Source organism: Branchiostoma floridae, chromosome 4 (genome assembly GCF_000003815.2).
Source record: "Branchiostoma floridae strain S238N-H82 chromosome 4, Bfl_VNyyK, whole genome shotgun sequence".
Classification (NCBI taxonomy): Eukaryota; Metazoa; Chordata; class Leptocardii; order Amphioxiformes; family Branchiostomatidae; genus Branchiostoma; species Branchiostoma floridae.
The window spans coordinates 6,165,434-6,184,486 of NC_049982.1; the positions used below are offsets into that span (position 1 = coordinate 6,165,434).

General features: G+C 41.6%; 2 protein-coding genes across 2 annotated transcripts in view; both read left to right on the top strand.

Moving 5' to 3' along the window:
• The window catches only part of LOC118414524 (sodium-dependent lysophosphatidylcholine symporter 1-A-like), a 5,322-nt gene extending 1,716 nt beyond the window's left edge, over positions 1-3,606 (top strand). Inside the window, exons 4-7 of the mRNA XM_035818605.1 lie at positions 750-833; positions 1,385-1,468; positions 2,740-2,852; positions 3,442-3,606. Coding sequence (XP_035674498.1) covers positions 750-833; positions 1,385-1,468; positions 2,740-2,852; positions 3,442-3,583 — 423 coding nt within the window. The 3' untranslated portion in view covers positions 3,584-3,606. The remainder of the gene's footprint in view (positions 1-749; positions 834-1,384; positions 1,469-2,739; positions 2,853-3,441) is intronic.
• A 5,544-nt stretch (positions 3,607-9,150) lies between these two features.
• LOC118413130 (sodium-dependent lysophosphatidylcholine symporter 1-B-like) overlaps positions 9,151-19,053 on the top strand; it is an 11,466-nt gene continuing 1,563 nt past the window's right edge. Inside the window, exons 1-12 of the mRNA XM_035816309.1 lie at positions 9,151-9,282; positions 9,688-9,812; positions 11,369-11,495; positions 11,790-11,868; positions 13,172-13,311; positions 14,156-14,246; positions 14,449-14,573; positions 15,069-15,152; positions 15,522-15,605; positions 16,611-16,726; positions 17,531-17,668; positions 18,591-18,767. Of these exons, the coding sequence (XP_035672202.1) occupies positions 9,151-9,282; positions 9,688-9,812; positions 11,369-11,495; positions 11,790-11,868; positions 13,172-13,311; positions 14,156-14,246; positions 14,449-14,573; positions 15,069-15,152; positions 15,522-15,605; positions 16,611-16,726; positions 17,531-17,668; positions 18,591-18,767 (1,418 nt within the window). The remainder of the gene's footprint in view (positions 9,283-9,687; positions 9,813-11,368; positions 11,496-11,789; positions 11,869-13,171; positions 13,312-14,155; positions 14,247-14,448; positions 14,574-15,068; positions 15,153-15,521; positions 15,606-16,610; positions 16,727-17,530; positions 17,669-18,590; positions 18,768-19,053) is intronic.

Sequence of the window (19,053 nt, forward strand, 5' to 3'; positions counted from 1 at the left end):
ACTGTCAAGCACCTTTGACCCTTTACTGACGTCACACTTCCGTTCCGTTCCTGCGACTTAGGTTTTGGGTCATTACAACTTGAGAAGGATCAGAGGACTGATCGAAAGCTTGTTGGTAACTGTTCATTTCGTTTTCACGCTGGTACCCTTGTTACCTTCTTTCTTTTAACTCAAACAATCGGGCACCAGATCAACAAAATTGTTCCGACCATTCTACTGTTTACAGTTTGATTCGGTCCTGAAGCTATCTCCGCTTAACTACAGCCATTAGTTTCTGCAGTTTTTAAAATGTTTTCATAACTTGATTTTATAATCAACGCATTTAGTGCACCTCATTTAGTACATGTATACAGCTCAGTACAAATCATTAGCCTGTACCAGACTCCAGGTGTCACTGAAAAAATATTGGCTAGATAGACATATAAACACACCAGAGGAGTTGCCAGCCCCAGTTTCCCTATCCCTTCGACGCAAACCGTAGTTCTGTTCCGGTCATGATGAACTCCTCTGGAATTTATGCTATTTCCTGCGACATGTGGAGCCTGGTAGAGGAAAATTTGACTATCGTAGATTTTTACTAAGGATTGTACACGCTTAACGATTGTCCTGCTCAACGACGCGTCACAATGACATCTACTTTATTTTTCAAGGTATCGTACTGATCCCCCATCGTGTTCTTCCTCCAACTCGGGCTATAGTCTTACTAATCATGGAGTCAGAATGATGCCGCTGTTCTTTCATCACTTTAGCTACAGGAATGGTCCGCCGCGCTGGCTGTCCAATACGGCTATGGCCTAGAAGATCAACTGGAAAACCTCCTGCTTGCATTTTTGGTAAAAGTCGTGATTTTTTTTTATTCTTTCTGAAAAAAAAAATAATTGTGGTTTCAGTCGGTAGCTTGGTAGTTGAAATGACAAAAACTCATAACAGTAACCAGTCAGAATTGCCCCGAGGAAGGTGACAGACGGTCACTGAAACTTCGATGAGAACAAAACAGTGGTTGTGTAAACTAAAGTCTCTTTATTCAGCCAATATGTAGTGTTTTTTCACGCTCACACCGGAGCGGGCCCTTACGTCTATCGACATGTGTGGTGGGTACTCCTACGTGCTTGAGGCCGTAACAAGCCAATACCGGATCGAACTAATGCTACAATCACATTTCTAAACCGGGGTTCAATCGGATACAATTTGGACATGGTAAATAAAAATGTAACGCTATATCATGAAGTCTTAAAAAAAATTATGCCGTTTTTTATCGTTACAGTATGTGTGTCCTTCTCGCAAATTGCCCGACCGGGCGCCGTTCGGAAATGTGACAGTAGCATGTATATGAATAAGCTTATTTTGTTTCTTAACACTGTTTCTGTCACGGTTCTTCCGACAGGGATGCACTGTTGTGTCCATTCCCATCTCTGCCCTGCTGATGACACGGTTCGGGAAAAAGGCGATCTACGCAGGCTTCACCCTGGTAATGTACAAACACTAGGGCTGGGTACCGGTACAGTGTACCGGTACAAAACCGGTTTTTCTTATTGGACCGGTCCAGAAAAACCGGACCTGTAAAAATACGGTAAACCGGATGGTGGACAGGATGTTAGATTTACTAGAAAAAGAGGTTAATCGGCAGAAATTCACATGTTTGGGGATTACAGATTGAAGAAAATAACAAGAGCGAAGTAGAGTACAGTTCACTGTAATCTCTACCAAGTTTTACAGTCAATCGTATAGTGCCAGTTAACCTTGTATGACTTAAAACGCCAGTGGGACTCAAATACTCCACCAAACAGATTTCTTTGTAGTGGAATGGACCAATGTTCTGAGTATTGTGCGTCCATAAGTTTTCACATACTGAATCAGGTCCAGGTTCAGGTCCGGACCGGGACCTGATCCTCTGGACCTGAACCGGACCTGGACCTGAATTTTCTGTACCGGTACCCAGCCCTAACAGACACTCATTGTCCTGTTTGTATATGTAGTGTAGTATAAAATGCAACATATATAATTTAAAAAAAAAAAAAAAATATATATATATATATATATATATATATATATATATATATATATATATATATAACTACAATTCGGCGACCTCATATTGCCACGAAACATTTAGAGCTTTTGTATATTATATGCAAATGACTCATACCTTTACATAAGTTATACAACGTGATGTTCATCATTGATTAACTAACACATGTCACAAGTATAAAATTCCCATCATTTATCATTGAGCAGTTTTGCCATTTGCGCATTAATTGGTTTGTTATCTTTTATGCTCCACCTGTCATGAATAACATTTGTTAGATTTATGCCCAGTTATGCAAAACAATGTAATTATACAATTTCTACATTTATTATGCAAATTAACACCTCATTTTGCATAACATACACATGTCTATCATTGTATACATCTTTGCTTAAGCTACCTTCATGCCTAAAATTACGGAAATCCGTCGTTTCTTTCTTCAGTTATCCTCTTTGGAATGTTTTGACAAAAATGCCCCTGCAATTCCAAAACTAAATGTTAAGGGACTCCGATCTGCCTCACCCTGTCCTGACGTTATTTGCTAAACGTCAAGACCATATCATGTACGAGACAAGAGATACATTGAAAAAAAACTGCTATTATGGAATATTCTCGTTAATCATGCAAATATCCTCCTATTTTGCACATTTTGTATTTCAGTTTGTTCATCTTTGTCTAAGCTACCTACATACTTCGTTACTCCTTTTTTTTAGCTAGGGGCATCAGCCGCTGTGAGCGCCATGTACATTTCATCGCGTCTGGACGTACTGTTCATCGTCCTGTGCCTGGTCGGGTTTGGATTTTCCGCTCCCATTTTCATCCCATGGTATGTGTTTTATAAAAAAAAAACTTACTTAAAAGCTACTTTAAAATAAACTTAACTGACTTTATCACCATGCAGTGTATATGGTACATTACATGGGTAAAGACCTTGACTTTAGTCGCCCTTGTTCGTCCGGGGGTAGCTATGATTGTTGTTGTTGCTTGGAAACGTCGCACTTGAGGCTAATCTGTATCTGTGCAGAATGTATACTGCTATCATAGACGCCAGAAATTCCCTCCAATTATTGTAAAAGACCATTTTCATCCCATACTATGCACCCTTATATCAAGTAGTTTAGCTTGTAGTTATGTATTAGTTTATGCCATAATTTGACCTTATACAATTGCTGCACAATAAAGTTATTATTATAACATAAACAAAGATTTTCTACTTTTGATTTCAAGTTTCATACGTGTTTCATACGTTACCTCTAAATCTATTTTGTTGTCTTGGTCATTCCCGTTTGACGCCTTCCCCCCCAGGTCAATGCTGACTGGCGTGGCAGGAGATGGTTCATATCGATGCTTCAAAGAAAAGTTGTTCAAAGGAATCCCATCGTTTCGTAAATCATCATTGTCTCCCTATCCCCCAGGACTATGCTGACTGACGTGGCGGATGACTTTAAGATCCAGAAGGGGAAAAGGCGGGACATGCTGTTCCAGACGTTATTCCAGGCTCTGAACTCAACGGCCATGCTGCTCGCTTCAGTCACATCCTTGGTAACTTTGGAGTAAGGAGATATTTTCTTATCCATGAAAGTGGGACAAACAAAATGAACGGAACTGACAAAAAGAAAAGTAAGAAAGTATTCTGATGATAATTCATAAAACGTATCACCGAAATAGGATATCTTTTTATGATGCGATAACGCTTAAGAGACAGAATTGGGCCTACAGTACACTACAGTGATGTATTGTGAGATAAAAGTATACTTGTCATACGATGTAATGTAAAAGATAGGTTAGACGAAAGGCAAAAAATAATGAACCCGGGGCAACTACACACACACGTGTACACACACACAGACCCCCCCCCCCCACACACACACACTTGTGTACACACAAGAACACACACGTGTACACACACGAACACACGTGTACACGTACGAACACATACGTGTACACACACGAACACGTGTATACACAGACGCACGTGCACACACACACACACACTCACACACACACATGCACACACACACACACACACAACCAAACCTAGAATAATATCTCTGTTTTCAAAAAGGTTATGAACAAACCCAATTGAAGAGAATTAGAATATGATTTGCGCGGGTAGAAGTCATAACTCTGTCGACCGCTAAATTTGTATTTGCCGATGGCACACGTTTCCTTCAGACATTTTATCAGCCCTCTATAAGCATATCGGTAAAAGATGGTTCCAACGAAAGACTGACTCTTCTTTATCTGGGTAGAATTAAAGTTGATCCAAAGCAAGTTAATTTGACAGATTTATCATTTAGGCAAACATGGATACAATGCACAATGAATAACCCTCTCCTGTAGGATCGGCGGTTACCAGACCGGTTCCTGCACCCAGCCAGACTCCGTCGCCTTCACCACCCGCCTGCTGGTCTCCTTTATCCCGGCGGGGGCGACCCTCCTCAGTCTGGTCTTCCTCTGGCGCTACCAGCTCACAGGCGAGAGGCTCGCGGCGAACAAGGCTGTGCTAGAGGAACGAAGGTACCATGTCTTCAGACTTTCCCACTGTACGAAAAGTGGGATCTCCCAATAGCGCTAAACGACAGGCATGCCGGGTAACGCTTAACTTTTGACGAACATTTCCAGACTTACCTGGCATTTACCGCTTTTGGATCCGTTTCGAGAAATGCAACGCTAGCTTACCTTCATTCGTGGGGTAACCTATATTGGTTTTATGATATTTCATCATCATCATCCAGGCGTGCTGGTTGCACGGATGTCCATGACTCTCTTCCTCCATCCTTCCCTATCCTCCATAGCCTTGGGCAGTTCTTCAGCCGAGCAGCCAGATATTTGGGTATCCCCAATTGCACTTATTGTTGAAGATATTGCAGTTTGAAATCACCGTCAGTCGACTTGATATCCCTAAATATACGTTTTTAGTTACACGGATATAGGTTACCCTGCAAATGAAGGTGAAGTAATGTTAGATGGCATTTTTCAGAAAACTTATTATATTATAATATAGTGTTTGTTGTGGGATTATCTGCAACTTGGCACGGTGGTCAAATACGGGCTCAAAACCTCCCATGTCTAGCCGAATTCGAACCTTCTTCCATGATGTTCCATCTGACGTATTTCGAACCGAACCCGTGTTCTATTTAGGTCATCTGCGGTCATTGCAGGTAAAACCGTGCTTTCTGGCATTTCCCCCCCAACTAACTTGAATCAGGCAAAAAATATAGTTTTTAACCAATATAAACAATCTTCTGGACAGTACATCTATGCTTTCACTTTGTTTTGGACCTGTAATATGTAACGAAGCTACTGGCGTTTTTGTTGGTGACCTTGAATATCATAAGTGTTGTTTACACCGGTATCAATTACACCCTCCCGCTCTCCGTGCGGCATGACATGCGTGTAAACCTCGTTTAAGATCTCCACCAAGAAGAGTCCAACATAACTCATTGACGGCTCAAAATGACCGCAACGGTTTTTCCGAGATTTCTGTTTTTGGGATTTTTAAAAAATGCCTTATATTTTGAATTATTGGTAATTAAGTGCGAAAAATGTCATTTTTACGCATATTTTTGACTGTAACTTTGCTTAAAATTAAAAATTGAAAAATCCCCAAAACAGAAAGTTTTATTTGCCTCTCAGATGACGAAAAATATAAAAATGGAGAATTTGCCATGGCACTTGCGGCCCATCTTATCAAGAATATGGTCAAATTGAAGGCCTTCCTTGAAACAGAAAATAATCGTCTTTGGAAGCAAAATGGAAACAAAACAACTATCTCCATTCAAACGGGAAGATTGAAACTATCTAAAATTGCGAATTTAATCTTATTTTGAATACATTTTCCTTGTCATAACATCTTGTTTATTTTGAAATATTTTATGGTTAGCAAATAGTAGGCCTCTTGTAACCCGATACTCTGTCGAACTCGCATAGCAACGGGAAAGAATACCCTAGCAACCGACCGCCGTGTGGCGTAACCTTTAGTTTGCCAAATTTTTTTTTTTGAATGAAGGAAATCATGAAGATGATAGCATCAATATCTTAGCTTCCAGGACACAATCATCAAAACATGCTAACCTCATGTATGTGACATTATCCCCCAGGACCCAGCAGTCTTCAGACAGCGGTAACACCGACACGGCAGCACCTCAACCGTCTCTGTCCACGAAGTCACATGACTTACCGGACACGCGCGGACCGGTGCAGCTGACGCACTTCGGGCCTTATGGTTCCTTCCGGTTCAAACGCCCTTAGTCACTTACTCTGTTTCATTGGCCTACTAGTATAGGAAACAATTCACACCCTTCAAGTGGAAATCATCCAGAATAGTTGTCGTTTTGCCGCGTCAATTCATTTATATATTTCCATTTTCGTTCTCTGTTAAGGCCTACGTCACGTTTCAAAACCGGGGCCCGGCCGAGAAGCTTTCGGGAACGAAATGTATGAGGATAGACGTGGGCATCATCTGTTTATCTGTTTATGTATACATGGCTATTTTACGTTTCCACAAACAGCCCTACCGGTTTGGGAATCTGACGTTGGCCTAATTATGCACACGCTATATACCGACGGTAATGATCTAACTGCTTGTTTGCTGTTACGAGAAACAGGACTGTTGTTAGCATCTCCTTTAATCTATATAAATTAGTATAGTCCAGCGTGAATATTGAATATCGTGTGCTCTCTATGAAACGAGTAATTCATGCAGAAACTGAAGACGTAAGTCTGCTAATCGTGTATACTAGAATACACGATTAGCAGACTTACGTCTTCAGTTTCTGCATGAATCCAGCGAAAAGCATCAACATTACAATTTGCCGTCGGGTATGGTTTTGCAATAAAGTTATATCACACACACACATGCATATTTACCTCCGTGAAAAATGGACGTATAGTTTTTTGGTGTGTCTGTCTGTATGTCTGTGTCCAAAGGCAACTGTAGCCCGCATCAATCCACGCCGCATGCCATCACACACATCCGCTGTTAGAACAACGACTGGCTAGAAATGTTATCTTCAGTCCGTTACTTTCATGGTAAACCTTTTACGACAATCTCCAAGCAGATCTTCGTGGGCAACATTGTGACGGTTTCTTACTGGGCGGCAACATGTCATTGTTTAGCCCGAACATTTATCTATATATCTACAATCTGTTTCTAAGTTTACCCGGACACCTTATTACTTCGTTAGTTTTTACGAAGGGTACAAGAAAGTGCTAATATTTTGGGGGGTTACTAATTTTAAAAAAAGTGAGATGTCGCCATATAAGGAAAAGTGAAATGTCGACATATAACAGTATATGCGTAGATATTGTGGTACGTATCTAAAAAGAAAAAATCAGTTTGTAAATAGTTTTGGTGGAGAAATCTGTTTTATATCACTGGAAGCAAGGCAGCTAGGAAAACGTACTTTGCCTCCCAACATCTGCTTGGAGATGACCCTACTTGAGGACATCAGCCAAGTGACAAGATTACTAGCTCGTCCACTCCTTATTCTATCTATATCCAATGACAATGGCAAGCCTTTACACTTAATTACTTCTGGCTCCCAGATAAGTTGTCTGTCCGGTCCGTCCACACCCATGTGCCGGTCACGCAGTACTAGTTTGTCGCCAGGAACAAACACGACTTGTCCGTAATTACCTTCGCCAGGTGAGAGCGTGTTTGTCCGTGTGTCCCTGTGTCTGTGTATGTGTGTGTGTGTGGGGGGGGGGGGCGAGGGCGTTTCTACTTCAACTTACTTTTGAGAGGTCACACCGTAAATACATATATGTGCACTGGGTACCTTTATTTGTTTCTGTTATTCTCCCTAATGTCACAGACAGGGTAGTGTGATTCACACTTCCTTACTTCAATTTGGAATACCTCCAAAGGTGCGCTCCCACCGCACTTGTGCCAAGCGTGCGTCACTGCGGGGTTCGTTCACTGCGTCACTGTTTGGGTATTTTCTCCGATTTTTTATAATTTAGATATCGGTTAAAAATCGCGAAACAACCTCACCCACCCCCACCCCCCAACTTACGCCAAGTCCCCAAGAGGGGTCGGTGAATGTAGTTAGACTGGATAATGCCCTTCAAACCTAGCCTCAGGGAAAAAAATTGGGTTGCAAGGGGTTCACCAGTCATGCGCAGGGTTCGCAATCCCGACTGTGACTCAATGTTCTGGGAGGGATGTATGTCTATGTGCGACACAAGTTATGTAGTATGTGACTGCGTGAGTGATTTAAAGTGTATGATTTAGTCAGAGATAGGTAAAGTCAGGTCATCTTCGTGAAGGAGATTTTCTCGATGACTCTGTCTTTTGGTTGATGAGAATCACGCACCGCTTAAGTTATATTTTTTCTTATCCCCCCTTCTTCTTGGTCAAAGCGACAAGGTAAAGTATTTAGAACGAATAAGGTCCAACAGTACCAGGTGTCCAAAGCCACTCCGCAGGCCGTCACGCACATCCGCTGTTAGAACAAAGGCTGCAGGTAGGTTATCTTCACTCCTCTGTTTTCATGGGAAACCTTTTACGACAATCTCCAAGCAGATCTTCGTGGGCAACATTGTGACTGTTTCTGTCTAAGCGGCAACATGTCATTGTTAAACGTTTATCTATACATCTACGATGGGTTTGTAAGTTTACCGGGACACCATGCATATCACTGCGTTGGTTTTTATGAACGGTTACAAGAAAGTGCTAATATTTTTGAGTGAAGTTAGTAAAAAGTGTTGATGAAGATCTATGGGTCCAAGGTGCACCTATGCGAAATTACAGGCCATTGTAATACCAGGTCACAGGGGCTTAAGGAGCCAAATATATATTTTTGTTATATCTAAAACCGTCCAGAAGAACTCATTAAAATCGCTTTAAAGGCCTAAACATAAAATGATGTAAAAATAATGCAAAAAAAAAGAAAAAATCACGGGATGATTTCCCATTCTACCTTTGTGGCAAACTCCGGGTAATTTGGACCATAAATGACAGAAGATTTGACAGGAGAAGAAGAAGGCGAAGAAGAGGAGACGCCACTAAAAACAAGATATTGAGATACCTGTGGTGTGGCATGAAATATAACAGGATGTGTAACCATGGCGTAACGCTTATAGTAACTGCCGCTGGCATCTTTAGACAGTCCTACAAAATGTCTACTGTCCGTGTGGAGCCGCTGTCCACCCGTGAGAAGATGTGTTTCGCGGTGGGGGAGTTCTGTGGCGTGATGACGTACGACGTCCTCTCCCTGTACGCCAACATCTTCCTCCTGGAGGTGGTCAAGGTATCTGAGACATTCTCTTTTCGCTCCCTTAGAAAAAGTTACATCTGTAGATATGGCTCTATTTTTTTTGTACCATTGCGTTCGTATCAACACCATCTGTATCACTAGTCGTTTGAAGCTTCATGGCATTAATTGGCAGCAATGAGGAAATAGGAAGAAGATATTCAGTTGTTTGACTTTCTATTGTATCATAGACCAAAAAGACTTTGCGAATTCTTACCACACAGAATAACTACACTCCCGAAGAACATAGGGCCCAACGACAGGCCCGTCCACCAAACTAACATCACTGTGAGATGTATCTGCCATATGTAGTTTTTCCATGTCCTAAAGCGTCCGATGTGGTTTCAGTTACAACAGCACCTACACTAACATTCTGTTGTTGTTATTGTTGTTGTTGTTCAGCTGACTCCCCTGGCGGCCACTGCGGTAATTTTCGGAAGCCGAGTTTGGGACGTCCTGGCGTACCCTCTCCTCATTCCGGTCCTGGACGCGACCAGGCCGAACAAGTGGGGCAAGCATAAAACCTGGTGCGTGTTTACACTTATCCATTTTAGTTATACAAACAAAACTAAACATCATGTTTATGCTCTGTGTTGTCCTGCGATAGGTGTCCCTGTACATAGTGACAATGACAATGAAGTTTATTGCAGTAAGTCACATATAATAATAAGGAGACTGATAGGTAAGCTATTCTATGTTCTACTTATGCCTATATTTCTACATCCTTCTTCCCTCTTCTTAAAACATGAGAAGACATTAGATATTTGAAAAAAATCTCCCTTTGTTAGTTGTGCATATTTCTGTTGTGCAAGTGTAGTATTAACAAAGGTATTGCGTATATCTTTGTACTGTGAACATTCTAGAAGAAAGTGCACTTCATTTTCTATACGCCTATAGTTCTTATTACAAAACATACATAATCTATCATTTGGAGGAGTTCGGGTGTATCTACCGGCTTCAATTTGTAGAGGGTGATCGCTGATCCTTAAGTTAGTAAAAATGATGCCGTGCCAAACAGGGACTACACTACCAAGTTACGCTGCTAACTACTGATTTACCTACCTGATAAAACTATTGACTTGACTTGACTTTTATTCAGATCCACAATTATCTTGGCAACATACAAGTACATTGTAGCTGCTCATCCTGTGGTCCTCTTTAGCAATCATGATAACATAATAGTACAAAGATATGACACACAGAAGCATATTGTATTGAGATATGACATCTTAAATCTAATTCTCTGCCAAATGAGTAATACCGTGGACGTCGTAATTGGCATTTGCTAACAGCGTATCTCAAATCAATTTAAAACCCCAAAATAACAGCGCTTGTTAGTTATTTCAAACCTTCGGATTTGTCACTGGTTCAAGCTTTGGGTTGCATCCGAAATACGGACGCATTGGACAAATCCAGTGAATCCAAATACAAATTACAATGTTCGCTTCTTGTCAGCTTTTCTAAGCCTACAGTCACATTTACAAACCGGGGCCCGGCCGATGAGCTTTTGGGAACGGAAAGTACAATACATATATATATATTTTTTTTTACTTATTTGCAAATCTATGCCCGTAGGCTAATTGCAATGGTACAAAAAATAAAAGGTAACAAGTGTCTATTCTATACAGCTATCTATATGCATGTTTCTACATTCTTTACTGGGAGGTTTGACTTCTTCTTTGGAGGCAGTGGCTGATGAAAACTCCCACCTCTTTTATGATTTATGGGTTCTGTGATTTTAACAGGAATGTAGTTTTTTTTTTTGATTTACTAACTGGTGAAAAGTTGGAAAGACAACAAAACACAGAATGTAAGAATAATTAGTCATGGCCATAATTTGTGTACAGACCTTGATATGCACTTTTATCTATCGTTTATGCAAAACTCCAACAGTAGCATAAGATGGGGTTCACCCAAAAAGCAGTGACAAGCAATTGGATGTGGTTTCTCAGACGTTTCCGACAGCATCTGATGCCTTTCGACAGTGACACTCAAGTGAAAGACAGTGGTGCTGTCTGAAACGTCTGAAAAGTCATACCTGGATTTCTAACCTTCATCGACGTATGGGGTTTACCGTTTTCAGGATGGTCGCATCTACTTTAATCGCCATTCCTTCCTACGTGCTGGGGTGGTACGTCCCGGGTATTGACAGCGGAGTGAAAGTCGCCTGGTACCTGGTCTTCTACAGCGTGTTTCTGGTGTTCCAAACGGTGAGGCAGGCCTGATTTGAATGACGCGTTCAAAACATGAAGTAACTGTAAATTGACCTTTTAAAAAACTTTGACACGAAAACGGTTTAAGACGATATGTAGATGAAAAGCGCATTCTCCGTGCATGGTGTCATATTCCCAAATTTTGGGAACGAAAAGTATGATATGAAATAAAACAAAACGCGAAACGCGTAAAAAGAAATTAGTCATGGACACAAATTGCGTACCTTTTTTGATAGACAGCCCAGTTTTGACTCGAGATCCTGGTATAAGCAAGTATCGGCTTTATTGCAGGCCTACACCATTACTCATCGTACCCTGCTGATGTACATGACCGAAGTACCAGCCGAGAGGGATTCAGCAACAACCTATCGTACGTACTGTCACGGAGTAGGTGGCACGGAGAACTGAAGTAGTAATATGTATAACGTTATAGGCTCGTTCTCATTGAAATGTAAAAAATGCTGTCGCCTACCTTTACGACTTCATATAGAGCAAATCATAAACAATATCACTGGTCCCTTCGGTTTTCCACAACCCCTGTAATGTTTTACGAAATATGCACCACAACATTCATATTGGTTGATGGCTTGGGATATTGTTATATGGCTGTCGCCTGAGATGACACGAAGAATTCAAGTAGTAGCCAAAAATGTAACAATTCAGCTCACATGATGATTGTTAGGCAGGTGAAACCAACTACCCAGTCCCCCTGACCGATCACGTCAGATCGCTCCCGTCACTGATCTTGGAGGCAGTGTGAGGTGGTTTATGTCTGTCGCCAAATTCGGTAACAAACGTTACCACCACGATTACGATGGTTGTCACGGTTATATTATCCACGTTTAAGACTAGAAATGACCGTTATTGTGACGCTGTACAGTTTTTCTGGCTTTCTAAAAGAAACAAGAAAGGGACATTGACTGCCATTTGTATCCCACCTTGCTTGTGCAGAAATAACTGTAACAAACGTTACCATTGTTAAAGTTTACTGCTATAACAAACGTTACCGGTAACGTTTGTTACCTGCCCTGTAATACATAACCAATGGGTAAGAAAATAATAAGTTGCCATTTTTTGGCTATGGTTAAAAGAGGAATTTTCTTAACCAAACAGGTAGGTTTCAGCGAAAAATAAGCCTATTCATTTTTCGAACAAAAATTGCCATTTTTTACATTTTAATGAGAACGAGTGTATAGTCTTCTTTGCTATGTGCAATCTTTTCCCAGTATTTTCCCACGATACACCCCTTTAATTTGCCAACACCTTATGGCCTAGCTATGTCTCTCTCTCTAACCTCCAGAGGGCCCACAGCTATACAAGCACTAGTATAGTGTAGGCTCTATGGGGCTAGCCCACCGATGTGTGTTCAACTAGCCTACATATGTTTTACCGTAAGCAGATCGGAGAAAGTCGCATGTCTCTTCCATCCGTTTTTTTTAGCCCGCGACCTCAGGAATGCAAAGCGAACTGTTTACTCACTTGACAATCATTCCTCATCATCTTCACCAAGAATGATAATATGTTCTTGGTGTCATTTATTTGCTTCCACGTCACACTATGTACATGTAGTTGAACAGCAAGTTTCTATGGTACTGCGTCAGAAATGCCGGTTTTGATATCCTACGTTATGGACAAACGCTTTTCATGATTTTTGCTGATTTTTCCCTGTCTAGGAGTTCTATGCCACATGTTGTCAAATCTCCTGGCCATCGTTGTCCATGGACAGATCGTGGCAGCGTTCGGCACCACGGAATCTGCATCGTGTGTCAATTCCACAATCAGCAACACGAGTACGGCCGTCACTGCGGACCCGGTAAGACAAACATTCCGTTTGTTTGTGTGCTTGTTTGTTACTGTTAGTTTGCGTAACTGGCAAATCACTTAAGGTAAAATATTAACAATTTTTAGATCAGACTTTTGTTGAATCCACTAAGACTATAGATGACCTTCTCATGTCGATAAAGATATAGAGATAACTTTTTTTCATGACATTTGTACATGGTACAATGTATGGCAACAACTATTACACAAAGTTCGAAATAGGTGTATAGAATAAGACATAACATCTTAATTAACATAACAAGAAGGGCTAACACAAGTCTTTGATATAGTGTTACAATCGAGTTGGGCTAATCATGAGTTTCAGTATTCTTTCTAATAGCAAAGCAGTCGTTGATATATTTGCCTATCTTTGCATTATGCGAGTTGTGGCATCTAAAGATATATACAAATCTGCCTGTAGCTTCGAGTCTCCTGAAATCTGCTGTACTGGATTCAAGAAATGTGAATAGCTCATTACGTAAAATAGCGTATCTAGAAATGTGGTGGTTTCTCCATGGTTCTCGATGTCTGGATTTCCTCAGATCCTCACCTTCATGTCCCATCCGAGACAGGAACTTCTCTAGCAGACATCATAAACGTCAAAAGGCAAAAGGCGTCCGTTTGATAAATCTATCCATGTGTGTATGTATTTTGAAGCAGAGGTTAAACTCGCAGCTCTTTTTGGCCCTTTGTTTTAAGATAACAGAAACGCATGCGCAGATGCATTTGTATATAATCAAGTGCATCGAAGAAATCCATCCTTATCAGTTAGTGAGAAAATCAAACACAGTTTTACCCAAAATTTTTTTAGCAGAAACATTTCTTTTCCTTTTCAGGAGACTGGTTACCTCGTATCAGCTGGAACTACCGCCGCCATCATCACTATCGCTGTTTGTGCAACAGTCTTCGGAGTCAAGGAGTACACAGGTCATTTACATCCTTCTATTAACTGCACAATTACTGACATACATTGAGGCATGAGCAAGTTGAAGAATGATAAGCCGCCAATGAACGTTATTACCGACGAATGATCAGATCAGTTCTTTTTTGTTCTATTTATGCTATGATAATATGATGTCTCTGTCCACAGTGAAACAGTAAAATAAGATGTATGTTGTAATTACTACAGGGAGCACGGTCACCGATGACGACACCTCACGAGGAACTCTGCTGAAGGACATCTGGGAAGTTTGTACTTTCCGACCGTTCGCTGACCTGGTGGGCGTGGGGATGCTGTCAATCTTTGGCACCATTGTAAGTTGTAGTTCCTTCTCGGGAAAAACTGTCAACAATATGCTCCAATGTGAAAACTGCAGGGGAGGAAAGGATAATTATCACCTATGAGCATCGAAACGACATTGGAAGGACCTCGTCTCTTACATTGAACAAGAAATGATCTACAAGGTTAGGACTCATCAATGATATTTCGGTAGCCTCAATGGTCTTTTTATGATTCTCAGAGCCTTACAGCCAGTTATATCTAACAGAAATCTTAATACATTCTCAATAGGCACAGTAGACGCTCCTCAGGCACTCTAAAGAAATGTCTCAACCACGTGATTCTACAACCGGCTACAATCCATTCAGTGTTCACTGTCTTTGTTTGATGGAACACATTATAGCTGGAAATATGATGACTTAAAACAAAGCTTTCGGTTCTCAACTCACTCCCTGCCACGTTCCATTGCCATCAAGTCTCGCTGAAACAGCGAGTCGTCACCTAATACCGTCTCTCTCTCCTCACCACAGCTGCAGCAATGGTCCATTGCACTTGCAATTCAATACGCCTATGGACTTGAAGATCAACTGCAGAACCTGCTCCTCGCTCTTTTGGTAATGGCACTTTTTTTCCAAACTTCGGTTACATCAAGTATGCTTCATCCATGGCAACTTGGTCAGCAGACTACCTATGTATGGTCAAATTGTATAGTTGTATGTTGACTGTAATTTTATTGCAACATTATGTATCTTCTCCTTTCCTGAGAGAGTAGCTGGCAGTAGATAGCTAATTAAAGTGACTTGAAACCTCAACAGACACCAAGCTAGCCCTGTAGTCAATGGGTCGTTCCTCAGTATATGATCATGAGCACACTGTGCCCGCATAGGAATATCCAAATTCACTTGTTGCAGGGGCCGCAATGCCAGTAACAATCGTATTGACAAGGATATGCGATCCTTCCTTTTGCTTTCTTCTACATCTAGGTAGCAAGTGTCTTATCCGTCCCCGTCGCTGCCCTACTACTGAACCGTTTTGGGAAGAAGCTAGTCTTAGCAGGATATGCCTTGGTAAGTAACGCTCTTTTATCAACACAAAGCTTTATCGACTTTGATCGTATGAAGGTTCATCTGTGGCGGTAATCGACATAGTAAAATTGTGTGCTACATCCGTACACAAGGTAAAGCTCTTACACTTAGCAACAAGCAACAAGTTGATTTGACCCGACGCCTACGTCACCTGACCTGAACGGAGGTGTGGCGTCACCAACGGGTCATAGGTGCCCAGTAGTCTGTATCGGCCCCAGACATCTGCAACCTAAGAAGTCTCCCAGGACATCCACCTCCAGTCCTCTGGACATCGTGAGTTTGAAGTCAGGAAACTGAACAGCATTATTTCCTGTGAGAAATAAAAGATATCTATATGAGGGGCTCTTCGACCATCCCTCAACATAGACGGGGGTCGGTACCGACTGCTGGGCATATTTGCTACTATGTTGACTTGTTGGGTCACCTCGTTCAAACCGCACACAGGAACCGTTCATTCACGTTACAGTTCTATGAAAAGAATGGACATTGCTATTTACATGCCATTGCCTTTGCAATCTTTCTGGATCCATGAACAGAAAAAGGGCCCAATGTCCAAAGATTGTACGTGTATGTGCGCATTACTTCAACTATGATAGCGTCAAATCGACCATGGGGGTTAGGCATCAAGGTAATAAGACAAACTGTTTAAGCAACTGGTTAGGCATCAAGGTAATAAGACAAACTGTTTAAGCAACTGGTTAGGCATCAAGGTAATAAGACAAACTGTTTAAGCAACTGGATAGAAATCCGGCCAGGCGTTTCAGACAGCATTTGTTATCTTTCGTCAGTTACTAATAAAGTAGTCTCTGGAGTTAACGTTACCCGGTTTTCCAGAGCTTTGGGCTAAAAACCTGGTAACTGGCAGACTGATGATATAGTATGTATAGATATTATGTAGTTCTCATGCCCGCTTCAAATGGTTGCTAATAAAAGGAATATGCAGCAAAGTTGTGTTGGAATCAAATGTACTATTTTCCATCTTTACAGTTAATGATGGGAGTTTCGGTGGGCCTGATGTATGTTCCAACAAGGCGACTGGATGTTTTTCTCCCAGTGGTCTGTCTCGGCGGTGCTGGAATTACTGGCCCAAACTACATACCATGGTGCTGTAGAAATGTTTCATTATTATATCTTTTCTATTATGCAAAAGTTACTGAAGGGTTAATGACCCGCCCCGAGGTGTATATGGTGTGATAGTGCCTGGCCCCTTGCTATAACTACCGAATGAGGTGGTTATAGCAAAGGACCAGGCGTTATCACACCATATACACTGAGGAACAGGCGGGTCATTAACGTTATTGTCATAAAGCCTACATAAACTTGCAAACTCCTGTATGACACAAAGATCCCTTGGTACTATACGTGTGAATTTCTTTGTAGAATTTCTAGAAATTCACATTTGTTCTTTGGGAGATTACATATTGCATTTTGAATCCAAAATTTCCACAGAAAATATTCGAAACATTGCCGTCTTGGCATGCCAAGCCTTTTCAAAATTCTACTGTACTGTATTCATGATCATTCATCCCTCCGGGGTCTGATCTTTCCTCCCTGCTCTGTGCTATTCATGTACCTCTCATTCTGATTGGTCCTGTGTGTATCGCTCCTTCTGATTGGTCAGAATGTGATGCAAATCTACAACATATATCGATTCAAATTCTGACCAATCAGAAGGAGCGATACACATCGGGCTGGCCGGAGTCTGTGTGCTACGGCGTCATAACCAACATGGAAGGGGCCTTCTGATTGGTCCGCGGCGCCTGGCTATATGATAATATAGACTATAACGTTAAACTAAGTGGCAATATGGACCGTTCCCGTAGAACGCCATATCGAACAAACAGAACTCCCTGTTCTATTCCGAATCCAGTCGTTCTTTCAATCATCATTGCCTCTCTATTCCCCAGGACTATGGTGACTGACGTGGCGGATGACTTCAAGATTCAGAAAGGGAAGAGGCGGGACATGCTGGTCCAGACGTTATACCAGACCCTGTATATAGCCGCCGTACTGCTCGCTTCAGTCACCTCCATAGTGGCTTTGGAGTAAGGAAATGTTTTCTGAAGATGTAACGGAAGGTGCCGCAACTTCGGCATACCCGCAACTTCGGCATAATTTTTAATTGTCTCATTATGCAGAAGTGAGGCATGTTTGTTTTCATCAACAGTGCTGAATAAAATCGCAAGAACCCAAGTTATTGCACAGAGCTGTCGTCTGGATGAAACACGGTTTTGTGTACAATAACCGTTTTTTGCGTAACCAACGAATTTGAGCATTTAAAATGGCTACGTTCGAAGCAAGGTCACCTTCCGTTATACATGAAAGAGAGACAAAGAACTGAACAAAACTGATAGAGGGAAAAGAAAGTATCTTGATGATAGCACATAAACTATCTGCAATAGGATATTGTTTTCAAAATACCAGAACTATAAACAATCAACAATTAGAAAGGATAGGGCCTACAGTACACATTGATGTATTGAAAGCACTTTTGCAGCAGTACTCTAATGTTTTTCAGTAACAGATTTGATTAACAACGCTTTTGTGTAAGTGGCCAATTAGACCTTGTGCAAGGCTTAGCGAAGACGTCTTGGAGCGCCGGCATTACTTTTGGGAGGGGGTGGGAGGCGCTCCAAGAAGTCTGCGAAGAAGGGTAGGCCTGGCTATCAGTAGAGGACAAGGTTTGCCTGCAAACGCCAATGCTAGAAGTTGTTGCAATGTTTTATGTCTGTCCCCTCCTCTCCAAATTTTACAGGTTGCTGGAGAAATAATTGAAATTGGCTAAGTAGGCGGAATAACATGCCTGAGGAGTACAGCTCTCAATCGTAATCCCCCTGGATTAACTAATAAATCCTAATAACTAATAACTCCTCTGGTAACATGTTCGGCAACATGTTGGGCCTGGTGGAGACTACTGTGATTGGTGGCTGGTTGAAAATTGTACACGTTTCTTGCCGTCTCCTACAGGATCGGCGGTTACCGGACCGGTTCCTGCACCCAGCCGGACTCCGTCGCCTTCACCACCCGCCTGCTGATGTCCTTTATCCCGGCAGGGGCGTACCTCCTCAGCCTGGTCTTCCTCTGGCGCTACCAGCTCACAGGCGACAGACTCGCGGCGAACAAGGCTGTGCTAGAGGAACGAAGGTACAAAGTCTTGAGACATTTACATATGAGAAATGAAGATAATTATTATTATCTCATAATTAAAAATGAATGACAATGAAGTGTATTGCATATTCATGCCCCATTAGGGCTAAATGCAGTAAGTTACTTACAGAGAAAATCATAATCTATGCTATATCCTGCTTATATCTACGCTTTACTACTCTCCAAGCAGAGGTTAGGCTCCGGCTGTTTTTTTAACCGGTTTTTTTAGTCGTTTTTATCGGGCTTTCTATTTTGTATTGTATCTTGCTGTGTCAAAACCTAA